The following is a 17,854-nucleotide window of genomic DNA, read 5'->3' as shown; positions in this document are numbered from 1 at the left end:
TAATATCTCCCAGCAATGTAAGTTTTTCTTTTTTTTCCTTTTTACTTCCTTGTACGAAGTAAAAAGGAAGTATTGTAATCGCGAAAAGTTTCAGGCAGCATATTTCAACGAAAATATCCATTTTGACCGCTATCGAATGCAATTTAACGATGTTTTTGCGTGATATCTGTACGTAAGGACAGAATAAAAGACTCTTTTCCTCCAAAAAAATTATAAAACTGCTTTAAAATGAATTCTGAAGAGAATTTTCGTGGCGTCTGTACGAACGTACGTACGTACCTACCTACCTCGCATAACTCAAAAACGAGTAGCCCCAGAACGTTGAAATTTTGTATATAGGACTGCTATAACATGTAGATGTGCACCTCGTATTTTGGTTTCAATCGGCCGCACCAAACGTATATAAATATATTTATATATATATATCCACTTTGTCACCCGGCTCAGTGATCTCAGTTTCTTTACTCTTATATGTTTGTAACTTGTACATTTTTTGCTTTAAAAATGATTGAATTATGTTGTTTTTATCTTCCGGTTAAGGGTTTTGTGCCTTTAGTAAATCTGTATGCAATATTCTTAGAATTATCAACAATTTTAAAGTTGTCTAAGTGTTAAGCCTTTTTTAAGATGGCGGCCATTGATTGTTTACATTTGAAACAGCAGACCAGTGGATTTGTTGCCAATCTAGAGAAACATAGCTTCGCAACAACAAAGATAACGCCTTCATTTATTATTGCCAATTAAATCATGCTTAATCCTTTCTGGAATTTTTTCGAGGAAATAAGTGTTTAAGATTTACTTCGTAATTTTAAATATAGATATTTTGAGTTTTTATGTATTTTTGCCTTCTCGCGAAGTGAGAACTGAATTAATTGAATGAGAAATACTCAATCGTCCGTGAAAAACTGTTTCTTTTTTGTTTTGTTTTCTTAATTTCTTTTATACATCATTTTAGCTTTATTATAGTATTTGAATAGAATATGTGGCAACGATTAGATAATTCTCTAAATGATATAAACTTTGTGCATTCTGAGTTATAATATGAACGAAATAAATACTGTTAAGTGAACCTAGCGCCAGAGTGTCGCTATGGTAAACAAAGAGAATTTTAAAGAATAGATTTATTCTATTGTGGTTTATGCGGTGTCGGCGAAGTAGGTTTAATTCAATCTAGTTTAATTCAATCAAGTTTAAACGTAATGCAAGAAAAAATGCGTATAATTTAATATTCCGTACTAGGAAGTCGTGGTGTGCACATCAGATTTTTTTTATTGTAAATGCATTTTGTAACATCATTCTGTACAATAATCTTTACTTTTTTTTCGTAGTTAAAAAAAAGTTGCAAAACATTTTAATTCGATTTCCATTTAACGTTTTGGAGCCAAGTGTTATATATACAAATCTGTAACACCATCTCTTCGCTTAGAATCAATTGTAGTCTTGCAAAACAAATCTTCCTTTTTTATATAAATTTTTTGACTACACTATTTTTTGACAGACATGTGGTCCGCGGATCTTTATGAATTTATTGATGTCACCCTCGGGCGTGAAAGGTTGAAGACCTCTACTTTACAGCATGTAACGGCTACTTTAAAGTACCAAAATGTCGCCAAACTACCTGTTACCATATTCCAAAGATTAACCGATTAGGATAATTGGAGTTCTACTATATTTGCAACGTTTACATTCTGAACAAGGCAGCATCATTTATGTTATATCGTACAAATAAATGGCGTTTAAAATGAAAAAAAAAATGAAAAGAGTTTTTATAAGAAAAGAAACAAATTTTTATTACATTAATTTCGTTCATTTATAAGAAACAAAATATTCATTACATATATTTTCCATAAGTGTAAACGTATTTCTTACGAGTAACTAACAAACAAATAACTTCTAAACTTTACAAAAAGAGATAATGGAGAGCAGAATAAGAATGTTCGAGAGTGCAAATGCAAAGATCTCTGCAATTAAAGAAAGCAAACACCCTAATGTTCCGATGGTGCTACAGAAATTTCCGAAGCTGAATTAATTCTTATAATGGTAAATCAACACTTAAAAACCTCGATTTTAGCATAATATTTTTAGTAAATTGGACTCGTAATAAAAGTGCTCGGAAGGTAAAATACCGGAAAAATCTTATTCGAGCAAACTTACCTGTTCATTCTTTAACGTAACTGATGTATCTTCCACACTTTTGCAGACAATAGGGAGCTTTTTATTTTTCCGTCTATTTCCTTGCCTTCTGGAAACGGTTGGACATTCTGCATTTTCAGATGATGTTTGATTCGCGAAGTCTTTATCACTCACTTGTTCTGACGACTCGCTGTTTTTGACGCAAAATGGCACGTTTTCTACGCTTTCAATTATCTTCTGATCGGTATTTTTTCTTAAAAATACGTTACAATTTTCGTTTCTGTTAAACTCTCGTATTAAACTATTCTTCGTTATTCGATTATTCAGCAAACAGTCCTTTATAGGAGTGTAAACTTTATGTTGAAAGACGGTACACTTTCTTGTTTTTGAAGCATTTAAAATATTTCTTACCAGTATTAAAGTCCTTTCCAAACGTGTTTCTTTCAGTGGTACTGGTGGCACCTGTTTATTCTCTACTTTGTCGCCATCTTTTTCATCATCTTCTGTCGCTGAATTATAGTAATTTCGACATCGTTTCTTTGGACTTGATTTTCGACTGGACTGTATTTCAGTATCTCTTTTTTCGCTTTCGACTTGAAGTTCGGTTTTCTTCAATTCGAAAACGGCATTACGGTCACTTATATCGGAACGACTATCAGGTTCTTGAGATGTATTTTGACATGTTTCATTAAACTTTCTGGGAAGTAAATGGTCAGATTTCTCTTCCGTTAAACTGGCTGTCATGGAACAATGAGGAACCGAAAGTTTTTCATCATTTCGGCCACTGTCTTCAAGTAATGGGCAATCTGTCATTCCAAAATTAAAATTTCCTTCACTTTTAGAAATAGATTCATTTTTGTAATATCTCTTAGCTTTCAGTTTTTTCCTGCACTTAGATACTTTTTTCGTAGCTTCAGTAGGGCTATCACACTTATTTCCTGTCTGAAGCGAAACATTTGCAACTTTGACATTTTCCTTTTTATGCGAAATTTCCTGTTGTTTCTCATCTGCATTATTAGTACTGTTTAGATATAGTGCTGTATTTGTAGACCTGTTATATTTCTGATTATGTTTCAGAAATGCATCTGTTTTTCTCGCTCTGGCTTCTTGCCCAAAAATGAAAGGACGAATCTGTTGCAAAATAACTCCGTCATTTTCATCTTTATTCGAAATTTCCTGCTTATTCCTTTCCTCATCGTTACTATTACTTACGTGCACTGCTGGATTTGTTGCAATTTCATCTGTTTTTTTCTCTTTAAACTGTTGTCCAGAAACGAAAGGAGGACGAGTTTTTAGTAAATTATTTTCAACATTTTTATTGGAAATTTCCGTTTTAAGTTCATTCCCATGATTATTAGTACTAGTTGCAACCACTGCTGCAATTGGAGCAGTTCGATGTCTGTTTCCCTGTTCATCCTCCTGTTCGAAATTGAAATGACGAAACATATGTTGCAAACCATTTCTGTCACTTTCATTTCTATTTGAAATTCCTCCTTTATGCTCAGCTCCATTGTAATTATTGTTTACATATATTGACGAATTTACAGATGCATTATATTTCTGATCGAGTTTCAAAACTCCATCTGTATTTTGCTCAATGACATAATTTCCGAAAACGAATGGACGGCGAATCTGCCGCAAATCCATTCCTTTGTGTTCTTTTTTGTTTGAAATTTCCTGGGTATGTACATTCTTACTATTACCACTATTTATATATGTTTTTGTATTTCTAGATATATCAGGTTTCTGATTACGTTTCATAAATTCATCTATCAGTGCATAATAAGAACACAGTTCCGAATTTAAAGCGTGACTATGTTTCACATTAACTTCCGTCTCTTTACTTGCTGTATGTAAATTATCAAAAAAGTTTTTCATAATACATCGCATTTGTCTGCTGCTATTATTTTCATTTTGATTATTAAAATCTGAGAATGAAGATTCATTACATTGAACAGATTCACCACTATTGGCTTGTTTATGAAAGGAGTTTGCACTTTTATACGAGGTTTCTTGATTAAAATCAGACGCAGATTTGGATAAAACATTCATTTGATTTTCAACTTCCGCAACAGGGACTGAGGTTTGATCTTCACTAACGCAGTTTTGTATAACTTGCCCTTTTGAACTCTGCTCATTCTGATTGAGTTTGCTCTCATCAAAATCGGGCGTTTCCATTCCGTTCACTAGGCAGTCGAATTCAGCCTTATTTTCTGAGATAGTGGATTGGTTTCTAATTTCATGATTTACTTGATCGTCTGGACATAGTTTTACCGTCGAAGACACAAGATTCTCTGTTATTTTTGGATTAATATTGTCAATGGTGTTTTCATCTGAAGTAAATCTGTCTGAAGTTTTCTTTTCTGACGGTGCATCAACCTCATTATCTGATGAGAACGTTGTAGTTGAACCGTCCTCCAAAGCTTTCTTACCATCTATTTCAATGTTACGCATTATATCTCCATTTACTGCATCAAATGCCAGCACATCTGAAGTGCTACTCTCATGTTTCAGATGACATGAATCCTTCATCTTTATTTCTGAATCACACGTTCTTCCATTATATTTGAGATGAGCACTTTCATTGTTCAAGGTGATATTAAGAATTTCTTTATTATCCGAAATTTTCATTTTTAGATCGTTATCACAGTTCAGTTCTTGCTTAATTCCATCATTAGGTGTAACATTCGCAGAAATACTTTCAAATTCTCTTGTCTCTTCGCACTCAGCTTGTGTTACGGATTTTATAGGATACTGCCTGCGTCCTGCCTTACTTGTTCCCAATTTTGAAGCTTCATCACTTTGCAAACATTCATCAGGACTGAAATCTTCGACTTTCGGTCTGTCTGGAGTTTCACTGATGATGTGTTTCACCGATTCATTGATTGATGTGTGTGATTTTTGTAATATTCCATTCATAGTGCCCAAATAACTTCTATAGTCATTTCCTCCTTCAGAAATATTTGAATATTTTTCTGTCTCAACAACTCGAAAAAGCGCAGACTGTTTCATCTTAGATTCAAAAGTATCGTCGTTCCATGTAAATTCCTGCATTTCTATAATGCTATCTACAATACCGTTTATTGATTCCAATACATCTTTTAAGATATCAAGTTGATATTGAAGCTTTTCTACAATAAACTCTTCTCCCTCACATACTGCGCCTGAATGGTTTATATACTCTTCTGATTCATGCGGAACTGCAAAATGTTGTATTTGAAGTTCAGAAGTTTCCTCATTTTGCAAATGTTCATTATGATTTAATGCTCCAGTCTCTATATTTTGCCCATTTTCATTGGTAATTGGTTCATCACTGACGATATAGGATTGATTTCCATTTCGCACTGTAAATACCTGGCTTCCGCCATTTACTAAATCAGAATTTTTTATATCCTCTTCTGACTGCTGAGAAAGCGCTGAACAACTGAGCAAGAAAGAATCATTGGCTTGAATTTTTTCAGAAACAATTGATGTATTTCCAGGCATATCTTCAGGCTGCGAAGCATTCTGACCCTGCAGTTTGTAATCTGGCGCAACAGGAACTTCGGATCTATATTTCGTAGCTGAATCTTTTTTGATTTCTGCCTGATTTTTACACTGAGAAATCTGAAGATCTCCCAAGTCAGTAGAGTCTTCATGATTTGCGGCTGAATGAGAAGGTAAAGGTTGTGTATCGCGCGTTATTTCTTTCACAAACGGTTGACAGGTTTGTTCATCTTTCAGTGATTCGTCAATTTCTATTCTCCCGCCGGCATTAGATTGGGAAGAAATTCCACCATTTTTCGTGTTTAAAATACCAAGGGTTTCTTCCTGAAGAAACGAAAAACTAGAATTTAGATTTGAAAGCAATACATTCTCTTCATATTTTTTGCATTCCTTGTCATCTTGGTTCGATGCTGAAGTACAAGGGAAAATATCAGCTTTTGGAAACACACATTTCTCACATTCATTATTTGTCGGAAATGTAATACCAGAATTTAATAAATTTACATTATTTGTGAAACTCTGGTTTCCTTGAACTGGTGGGATTTTTCTGTAGTCTTCAGATTCATCGATTCCTGATTCATCATTCAAAATCTCATTTTTACTACTACAAGAAAACTGGTTCTTAACATCTGTGGAAGAAAGTTCATCGTCAAGAGAAACCTCAGGTGAAGATGTGACAAATGTAGAAAACATTTCATTACCATTTTTCTGATCAGGTTTTTCGTGTGTATCTAAGGGAACTTGAAACAATGAACATTCCTGTGGGACATTTGCTTCAAGGAAAGTTTCTTGTTGTGGCACATTCGAAGAATCCAGAGAATGTATCTTTGGAGTTTTAGAGTCTGATGCACCTTTATTCGACACGGACACAATATTTATAAAAGAATTCACATTTGGATTACATGTGCCGTATAAAATGAAACTCACAACATTACTTAAATTCGAAAAATGCAGATGTGCGGGGAAGCAGCTTTCGGCAGCTACAAAAAATGTGACGAAGCTCAGGAGAGGTTTTTCCAGAACAGATCTACGTTCTGTTTCATGGTTAAATAATTCCAGCATTTCTGCTTTATAAAATCCCGATTCCTCCAGGAGCCGCTTTAAAGAACACTTCTCTTCAAACCATAGCAAAAAATCCATGCATTCCGATTCTAGAAATGTTACTTGTAATTTAATCTCTGTAAGAATATTCTGAACTTTCCTGTCCTGCAATAAAGCAAGCAGCAGTAATAATGAACACGCAGTTATTTCTATCTGAGTTCTTTCTGGTGCAGTTTCATAATCTAGAACATAAAAAATTATTGATATGCTAGCAGAAAATAAGCTACCATGTAATAAGTACCATTCACTCAAGCTGGACAAAGGAGTAAGAATCCAATGTAGTAATGAAAGAGGTGTTAGGAAGTTGCTTACAATGAAGAGAGCACTTGGGCGGGGTGAGAAATCGAATTTTCTTCCAGCACGATTTAATCTGAATTTAAAGTCACTAAACATTGTCTTCATAGCATTTGAAAAAAGAATCATAGTTTTAACCAACTGGTTGGGTGACGCAGAAAAATATAATATGAAGGATGAAATAAAGTTCATGATAAGTAAAATAATACAAAACGTCAAAGCAGTGTCAAAGCAGATTTGATTTTTGCACCGGACACTTTCTAAAAGGCATAAAGTAAAGAAAGCTGTAGCTAGGAAGCGCATAAAGTATGATGGGTGTACTGACTTCAGACTATTTTCTTTAGCTGAATTGGTATTTTCTAAAGTAATATGAAAGTTGCTAGACCACGTATTGTATCTAGATATGAAACTCGTTGCATCTACGTTGCTTTCTCGAATTAGTTCCAGAATTTCAATGTAGTCTTCAACATTGTTCATTTCTTTAGAGCTTTTATTCTCCAGAACTGCCTTTATGCGTAGGCGTGCCATTTTTTCTTTCTGAAAATAATAAATAAATTGTCAGAAATGAAACAAGAATAAGCTATTATTTTATAGCTAAAACCACGTTTTAAATACGAAACTTGTTAGTAAATATCATAACGGAATAAGATCAGCAATTGTTAATTGCATTTTTCTAAAAAAGTAATCAATCGTTGCTTCCATTTTAGTACTGCAATACAAAATAATAATAACAATATATTTACCAAGCATGCCAGAAATAACAATTTAATATTTAAATTTATTTATCACACTGAGCAGGCTTCTGCCCTAAGGTACCACACAGTGCCTGTTCAGCGGGAGATCAAGTAAAATCTAGCAGTCCAGCTCATCTAATAAACAGATTCAAAATGAATAATTAATGAGTAATTTTAACGAAATTACGAGATAAATTTTAATTCCGAGCTTTCAGTAATATTAGTCGTTCAAATGGTAATTTAAACTAATGTATAAAATTTTATTGCTCGTGCAATCTGTAATTATTTTTGTAGTTAAATAAAATAATTTGAGTTCAATAAATTTAGGATTCTTTATTGATAGTAACACAGGAGTTTTCAACCAGAGGAGAATTCCTCCCAGTGGGGAATGCGGCTAGCCTTTTATATACATGTTAACTATATTTATGAATATGAAAAAATTACGTTTATTCAGGTTTTGGTGCGTACCAACATTTTGTACACGTTTCCTTATTTAATTTATAATAAACGCTAAAAATAATTTAAATTTAAATAAAAGTATGTACATTTTTCAAGTTTTGGAAAAGGAGGGAGGGAAAATGATCGTTTGGCAATGGTGAAAGGAGTGGATGGAACAAAAAGGGTTCAGAATACTGTATCAAGACATTTACGACAGGGGTTCTCAACCCCGGGGGGGGCCTGTGTTATATTTAAAGAAATTAAATAATGAAGAATCTGCATAAATCTAAGCATCTTACTCGCATTGTGATAAAATGACGGTATTAGAGCCATCCCATTTTGAATAACGTAATCTTCTACCGAATATGGGCATCTGGAAGCCATAATTTGGAATTTGAAATTTGTTTTATTATCTATTTCATATTTTGTAAAACTTTAACGAATTTTTGATTAACAAACTCAACAATTTCAAAACCAGCAATGGCAAAACAGTATGGGGGAAAAAAAAATCTTATCTCCAGCGTGCGAGACTTTGTATCGAAAATTCTAAAGATATGCTCATTTTAAAATTATTTTGCGATATTGCTGTCGAATTGAATTTTATGGTCTAAGTGCGAAGAACATGACATATACAAAATAAAGATAACACACAAAAGATTAAAAAAAGCGCCTTTGGGCTAATGTAAAATCTGAAAGCTTCAGTTTTTTTAATTATTTAATTTATAAATTGCATTAAAACATGGTCTAAATTGAAATGAATATGTATGCATTTTTTCGAGTTTTAGAAAGGAGGGAGGGGAAAACATCGTTTGGCAATGGTGAAGGGAGTGGATGGAACAAAAGAGGTTCAGAACTACTGTGTTAAGAGATGTACGACAGAGGTTTTCAATCAGGGAAGAAATTTCATAGTTCGGGGGGGGGGAAGATTGTCGTCAGCCTTTTATTTACCTGTTAAATATTCAGTTTTGGTTTAGGAAAATCTATTTTGAACTTTTGGTAATTATCAATATTTTCTATACCTTTTTGTTTAATTTATAAAATACATTAAAATGTGGTCTAAATTCAAATAAATAATATGCATTTTTCGAGTTTTGTAAAGAAGGATCGGATTGGATTATTTAATTACGGCAAAGCACACGAGGGCTATTTGCCTAAAGGGAGGACTTTCTAAGGGAAAATGGATCGTATACACGTTACACATGGTGAAAACCACGAAAACGCCCATGCAGCCGGCCCGTTCGCGGGATTCAAACCTCGGACCGAACTACCAGTGTTCAGCGTCTTTACCGCTCTGCCGCTGGTGGGCTTTGTAAAGAAGGAAGGGATTATGATGGTCTAGCAATGGTGAAAGGGGTGCGTGGGGAAAAAAAGTTGAGAACCCCCCTGATCTACGGTATTATAAGAACCTCAGAAACGGAAATTAAAGTGAGATGCAAGGATAAGCAGTTCGCATCTAAGGTATTCCTTGAAGTGATTTTTATTCAAATAAAATGAAAACAGAACGCGGAACTTTTCTTCGATAAAGTAGCCAAGAAATAAACTGAAGCCTAAGAAATTTAAACCTAATCAATAAACATGAAAAGGAAAACGGAAGTATTTCTATTTTAACTGGTAAATGAATTAAATAATTAGGATCTGGGGATGTAATATAGAAAATGTTGTGTTTCTTAACTTTCTTCCTCTTTTCGTAGGAAGTAAGAAGCCCTCGAAGTTCTACACGTTAACTAAGGTGGGGGGGGGGAGGATTTGTCGTCTTTAGAAGCGTGCTAAGAAAAACAGTAACCGATCAGCTGTTCGGCTAAATTTTTAATATCTAAAATAAATAAATAAATAACTAAATATAAAAATTTGAAAGGTTTCAGATTTTAAATTACGTCCAAAGGGGCGTTTTTTAACATTTTGCTGTTACCTTTATTTATTAAATGTCATGTTCTTCGCACTTAAACCATAAAATTCAGTTCAAGAGCAATATCGCAAAATAGTTTTAAAGTTATCATATCTTTAGAATTTCCGATACGCATTCTCACGCGCTGGAGATAAACATGTTTTTTTTCTGTACAACGTTGTTATGGCCCGCTTTGAAATCCTTGAGTTTGTTAATCAAAAATTCGTCAAAGTTTTAAAAAATAGGAAATCGATCATAAAACAAATTTCAAATTTCAAATTTGGTCTTCCACATGCTCATATTCGTTGGAGGATTGCGTCATTCAAAATTGGATGGCTCCAGGTACCGTTGTTTGATCACAATGCAAGAAACGTACATACATTAATGCAGATTTTTCATTATTTAATTTCTTCAAATATAATGCAGGACTCTAACATTCGGTGGCAACAGTTTGAAAAGTGAAACGGACATTTATAGTGAACCAAGGCAAAATCGCAAAACGAAAACAATAGTCCTTCAGGGACAAAGCCCCGTTGGACTGAAAATTTAGCTTTCGCTGGTAGATTTATTTAAATTTCAAAATTTAATATTCATGTTTAACTGAAATGTACTACATGTCCGCAAAATTCTTTTTGTGGCCTCTTTTCGCAACCGTAAGGCGTACGCATATATATATATATAATTTATTTCCATTTTCCTACTATTAAACTAATTAATTGGAATAATATCTTTAGAAAAGTAATAGAAAACACGTTTCATAGCCAAATTATCAGAATAAAAAATATATGTACTGAAAATGACGATTTAAAGGAAGAAATCATAAAACTAATTAATGTACAAGTTGATAACCAAGTACCACTAAAATTTATTAATTTATATATAAAAAAGGCAGGCCTTGACTTTACTTTATAATTTTTTGGCTCTTTTGGATATGATAACATTACCTTAAACCTTAACTGGAGGGTAATGAAGGATATAAAAGACTAGAGAAATTATTGTAAATTTTTATTGTAAATATTTTGTAAATATGTATATTTAATCAATACTGGATTCTTTCCTTTTACTAATAAAGGGCCAACTCTTTTCAAAAGTCTCAATTATAGCCCGAACTGAGTGAAGATTTTAATCTTCTTCTTCTAATTTTCCATACTTTAGTCAGTATTTAGTTAAGTTTTGATATACCAATTAAATCAAGTTCATTAAACTTTTAATATTTTCTTTCATCAAATTTAAGTTTTATTTAACTTCCTAAAGGAATATTTGAGAAATTTCTGGGAATTTTTAGAGGTTTTTTAAGGACTTCATTTCAAAAAATTTTGGGAAATTTTACTTTAAAACTTTAATATTGAAACATTTCAGTTTTTCTTAATTACTTTAATTTTTTGCAATTTTCACAAAAAATATCTTTCACTTAAAATTTTTTAACAATTTTCACAATTTTTCAACAGAACACACATTTCAAATTACAAACAGTTTACATTTTTTTCACATACCACTTCACTTTAATTTCCTTCAAGCAAACATACATCTCTTGATTGGCTCAGTTACTTAACTCCCTAAATAATTGATATTACTACCTTTAGGATTTTTAATTTAATTTAATTTAATTAATATTAATATTTACAAAAAATTTTTTTTACTATAGCAAAGATAGCAGCTTGACACTCAACTTTACCTACATAAGCGCTATCTATATAATTTGAAGAACACACTTACTTCTCTTTCACACACTTTTGCAGACCCCAACACTCATATAGTAGGTAAGTTAGAATTAAAACTTACTATTTACTTAAGTATTTTTTAAAAATTTTTTATGTTGTATCTAAGTATTTTCTAAATATGAAATTATATTTTTAAATATATATTTATTTTAAAAATTGTGAATTAGTTCTTTTTGTTTCTTATTTCTTATTGGTTTATATGGATTATGTATAGTTCTTTTATAGTTTCTTTTTATTGATATGCATATTCGTGTAGTGGAAGTTTCTGTAGACAAGGATTTCTAAAATACATTGGTTTCTAGATTTTTTAAATTTTTTTATTATTTTATAAAAAATTAATTTTTAAAAAATTAAATTTTTTAAGAAAAAGTTTAATTCTTGACTTTACTTGCTTGTTTCTCAAAAGACTTAATTAGTATTTTCCTTTTTGAACTTTAATTCTTAAATGTTAATACTTAAATGTAAATTTCTAAGGATACCACTTTATTGGAATTACTTTTGGTTTTGACTTTTACCCTTGCCTGCATGAATGACGAAACACGAATTGAATGATTGGAGAGTTAGGTTTGGAGGCAACGTCCCCTTGATAAGTCTGTCTCCTGCCTACTCTACGATCATATGCTGCTACATATGCATTTTTTTAAAAAATTGTTTAATTTAATTTTAATTTATTAAATTAGTAGATTTATTTTCATGGATAGATTTTGCACTTGATTTGCTTATACTTCTGAATTTAAATGATAATGTAGATTAGTTCGAGAATTAAATCTTTTACATGTTTGCATATTTTTAAATTATTTTAAATTATTTGGCTTTTTTCGTTTTTTTAGAATTTAAATTTGCTTTTTTACTTTTTTACTTTTATACGTATTTGTTAAGAATTTAAATTTGTTTATATATATATATATATGATGTACCAGCTTTAGTCGTAGCTTAAATTATCAGACGATAAGTTTAAAAAAAAAAAAAAACAGGATCCATTTATTATTATTCAGGAGAAATAGCAGTTACAAAATCAGATATCCGGAGTAAATAAAAAGAATTACTAATAATTTTTTGTATGAAGTTTACTGCATCGTGACATTTAAGAAAAAGCCCCCGATATTCCTTTGCGAGTCCTTTTATAGCCTCTGGAAAGGCGGAGCTTCCAAGAATGACGTCAGCCTCGTCAGCCAATCCAGTTCGCTTTGAATATTTACAGAACATTCTATAACTGTACGTGTAGAAAAGGCGGGAAAAACAACTTGACTACGGGGCTGTGGATTTAATTCCACGTACATTCAAATAAGAGACCATCGCCATTAAAAATGAAAAAGAACATACAGTTAGAATTTTAAATGTATTCTTGACTATGGAATGTTTTAAATATCACAAATATTCAAACATCAATTCTGCAACATATCTCATTAACATATCTCATTAAATTTAACATATAAATGATTCAAAAATTAAGAAATCTACCACTTTTTTAAAGTTTATCGATCTATCTTACACATTCATTCCAAAAAGTAAAACACAAAACATTTGGCATTCGTACAACAAAAATTGACAGATAGATTTCATTTTCGAGTTTGAGATCCACACTGAAGAGCTATCATTTCTACGCAACAAAATATAAAAGATCAGCCTAGGATTTCGTTATCAAGAAATCACGCGATGAGCACTAGTGTGCCGATTAACGTAAAAGGAATGGATCAGCATAAATCATTTCAGAAAATCAGTGTAAATCTTCCTTACAGAATTCGTGTTCTAGAAAATAGCAACAATATTGCCACAGTGTGGCGTAAATAAGAGTGATGAATATATATATCTAATTTGTTGAAATTTTTGCACGATTATTATATTGTGATTTGATGTAGGAAAACTGCATGGCAGTATTAATAACGTACTTTTAGCGTTTGGAAATTCATAAATTATTCTCTGAAATTTGTTTCGACAAACTCTACATAAAAGAATTCTAAATTAGAGAACGTTGGAACAATACTGAATCACAAAATGTATCGCTGAATGACAATTTTTTTTTACATGCTCGGCCTCTAGGCACTCCACGGAAAGTGAGGGATGCCCCGTGGAGGTCTTTTTAAGGGAAACTGACTCGTATATACACAGTAAATATATATGGATTTTGCTTCTTTTACCATAGGTTTTTCATGTTACTGTAACATAATGTAAAGCTTACTTGTTCAAGAATGTAAACTCTCATCGTATTTTGTGCTCAACTATCACCGTAGTCAAGGGACCAATAGGAACTCTTTAACTTCATCACGTGATCTCAAAAGACTGCTTATCCTTCACCCCTCAGCTTTCGCACTCTTCTAGTCTCCCGACGGTCATCATCATTATCCTATGCCATGCAATTGCAGTTCTTCAAATAACAAATTCATGATCTTTCATTTCCCCCTCGGGTGAAATGTACAAAGGTGCATCTTTTTGATAAAACAAACAAGAAAATGGCCAATGGTATAATAAGTTAAAATACTGGTTAAAACTCCTAGTGGTTGCAAACCAGCTACAAAGAAATGATCTGCACTCGGGGAAAACAACGAAAACGCCCATGCAGTCAGCCAATTCGCTGGGACTTGAGCCTCAGACCGAACTACTAGTGTTCAGCGGTTTTTACCGCTCGGCCGCTAGTTGGCCCACTAAATGGCATTAAAACGGAGAAAAATCAACCTTGAATTGTTCTCATTCATTTTTAATCAACATTTCAGCAAAAAAAAAAAAAAAAAAAAAAAAAAGTTAAAAATCCCAATTTTGAAATTTGTAATCGGCATAGCATCTTTGTCAATTTTTGTAGGCGTTAAAACATTTTGTGTTTTATTTTGTTTAATCAGCATGCATTTTTTCTATACTATAGATACAACTATATTCAAACACAACTATAGATCCCTATAGTTGTATTTAGAAATGTAAAACATAAGCACATGTCTACGGCCAACGACTACGAAATAAAGGACATATAACGAGTTTTGTGGACACATTGCATAATGCAATTTAAAAAATATTGTATAACTCATGGTAAAAGTGAATAAATATAAAATAATGACAATGAAAAGTATGCAGTAAACAAATATATGTAAGTTAATATTATACAAGTCTAATATAAGTTTAATATTAATGCATAACAAATAAAATATATTACAGATACCAAATTTTATTCGATAGAAATAGAGGTAAACTTATCAAGTTTTTACTTCCTTGTACGAAGTAAAAAGGAAGTACTGTAATCGCGAAAAGCTTCAGGCAGCATATTTCAACGAAAATATCCATTTTGACCGCTATCGAATGCAATTTAACGATGTTTTTCCGTGATATCTGCACGTAAAGACAGAATAAAAGACTCTTTTCCTTCAAAAAAATTATAAAACTACCTTAAAATGAATTCTAAAAACAATTTTTCGTGGCGTCTGTACGAACATATGTACGTACGTATCTCGCATAACTCAAAAACGAGTAGCCTCAGAACGTTGAAATTTTGTATATAGGACTGCTATAACATGTAGAGGTGCACCTCGTATTTGGGTTGCAATCGGCCGCACCAAACGTATATAAATATATTTATATATAAATATATTTATATATATATATATATATATATATATCCACTCTGTTACCCGGCTGAGTGATCTCAGTTTCTTTACTCTTATATGTTTTTGTAAATGGTGCATTTTTTGTTTTAAAAAATGATTGAATTATATTATTCTTATCTTCCAGTTTAGGTTTTTATGCCTTTAGTAAATCTGCAAGCAATATTTGTGCAATTATCAACAATTTAAAAGTTGTTTATGTGCGGTTAAGTTTTAAATAACATGGCGGACATATTTGTTTACATGTGAAACAGCAGAATAGTAGATTTTTTGCCAATCTAGAGAGACTAAGCTTCGCAACAACAAAGATAACGCTTTCTTTTATTATTGCGAATTAAATCATGTTTAATCCATTCTGAAATTTATTCGAGGAAATAAGTATTTAAGATTTACTTCGTAATTTTTAATATGGATATTTTCAGTTTTTATGTATTTTTACCTTGTCGCGAAGTGGGAACTGAATTAATTGAATGAGAAATACTCAATCGTCTGTGAAAAACTTTTTGTTTTTGCTTAATTTCTTTTGTACATCGTTCTAGATATATTAGAGTATTTGAATAGAACATGTGGCAACGATTAGATAATTCTTCAAATGCTATAAATTTTGTGCATTCTGAGTTATAATATGAACGAAATATAACGCTGTTAATTGAACCTAGCGCAAGAGTGTCACTATGGTAAACAAATATAGTGAATTTTAAAGGGTGCGTTTATTCTATTGTGGTTTATGCGCTACCGACGAAATAGATTTAATTCAGTTTAATAAGTTTAAATAAAATGCAAGAAAAAATGCGCATAATTTAATATTCCGTACAAAGAAGTCATGTGGTGTATACATCAGATTTATTTAAGTATGTCTCACACACGCTCAATCTATTTGTCTTTGCAGATACAACTATGCTTTATTGGGAGAATTTTGCATGATCAAGCTGGCTGATACCCTGCAAAATGAATAAAAAGTGATGATTATGTCTGTCAAAAAGTTGAGACCACTTATGAGAGCACCTCGGTCGAAGTCAAATGAATCACAAAGACTATTTGAGAAAGGTTTTGAATCAAATTTAACGATTAAAACGCAAAGAAACACAGGATGGGGAGAGGATGCGTTCATGCAACAGTCACGCAAGTCTTCGGGTTTCACCCCCATGTAATTTTTTCTACTCAAATTTCATCAGGACTACTTGTTTCTACTCCCTAATCACTGCGATCATCAGAACTGTATCACTAGTGTTGTGGCTGTGGTCGATCGTGATTACATGTACGACATGCGTGAACACATGTGACGTACATCAGGAATATGATACGGATGAATCAGATCATCACAAAGATATTAACCTTATCAGCAAAGTGGTCTTGTGGCGTATTTGTGGACGGAAAATGGTAAGTTTGCTTTTAATTAATTTAGTATTTTGACTTATTGAACATTTTCTTCGTTATGAACTCGAAGGGTTTTAGGTTAATTTATAAATTGAGTTTATTTTAAAAACTAGTTAATTAATTATTTTGCCTATACTTCCAATTACACTTTCGACAACTCGTTCATTAGCAGTCACCGCTGCCATGTTACTCTGCGATGATTCTTTGCAAGTGATTTGACTTGCTTGAATCGACTTTCCTAGCAGTAACTGGTCCATGAAAGAATGAGCAAAACACTTAGCAGGCTCGTGCTACTTTCTATTTGAATGAAACCATTTGGCTCAGCTTTTAACAGTAAGTTACCGTTCTTACGTTACCGAATAGATTAACCGATAGTCTTCACGATGTTTATTTTAAACCTTCATCGGAGTTTGTTTCCTTTACTTAGAAGTTACGGCCGGATAATAAATCGTCTTACTGTTTTTGTAGTTATCGTAGCTAATAGCTAAAGTTGTATGAAACCGTGCAAACTTAAATGTTTCACAAAATTAAGAATAACTATGCATAATAACAAAACACATAATACTAAACAATACAATGAGTTTAAGAGGCAATATATAGCATAATAATCAAAGCGCTAACCACACTCAGGGCACAGTTTTAAAGCTGCAGGTGGCGCATCGAACTTTCGAACGGTTCACAACATTTGAATATTTCGAGACACGAATTTTTTAAAATCCTATGTTATGAACTGGATACCCCTGGATACGAACTTACTCTCGAAACACGAACTTTTTGCATATCCTAGTTTGACCTCTAGTTTCAAAATCATAGTTGCATTAAATTATTTCTTAACCAATTTTCAATTAAGAAAATGCCGAAACCTGAATTCGCAGCAGGTAGTTTGTCTGTCTGATTTAAAATGCCTAAACGAAACTTCATAGTAATGAAAAAAGAAACTGAATTGATCAATTTTTGAAAGAAGAAAAAACGTTAACGTTATTTAAAAGATGCGATCTTACCTTTGCATGCATGTGCCACTTTAGAATTCGAACCAATTTTAAGCTAAACGATTATGACAACCCCGCTAGTTTAAGAAGTATTCACTAGAAATTCAAT

General features: G+C 32.3%; 1 protein-coding gene across 2 annotated transcripts in view; it reads right to left on the bottom strand.

Moving 5' to 3' along the window:
• LOC118197496 (uncharacterized) overlaps positions 1-17,854 on the bottom strand; it is a 54,251-nt gene that overhangs the window by 17,408 nt on the left and 18,989 nt on the right. For both annotated transcript variants that reach the window (XM_035369008.2, XM_035369009.2), the window contains exon 2: positions 2,155-7,551. In XM_035369008.2, coding sequence (XP_035224899.2) covers positions 2,155-7,551 — 5,397 coding nt within the window. The remainder of the gene's footprint in view (positions 1-2,154; positions 7,552-17,854) is intronic.

This window comes from Stegodyphus dumicola, chromosome 1 (genome assembly GCF_044657685.1).
Source record: "Stegodyphus dumicola isolate Sdum_Otavi_A_Nest chromosome 1, ASM4465768v1".
In the NCBI taxonomy this organism is placed as follows: Eukaryota; Metazoa; Arthropoda; class Arachnida; order Araneae; family Eresidae; genus Stegodyphus; species Stegodyphus dumicola.
Note: the sequence above shows the minus strand (reverse complement) of the source record. Positions and strands in the feature narration are given on the sequence as shown.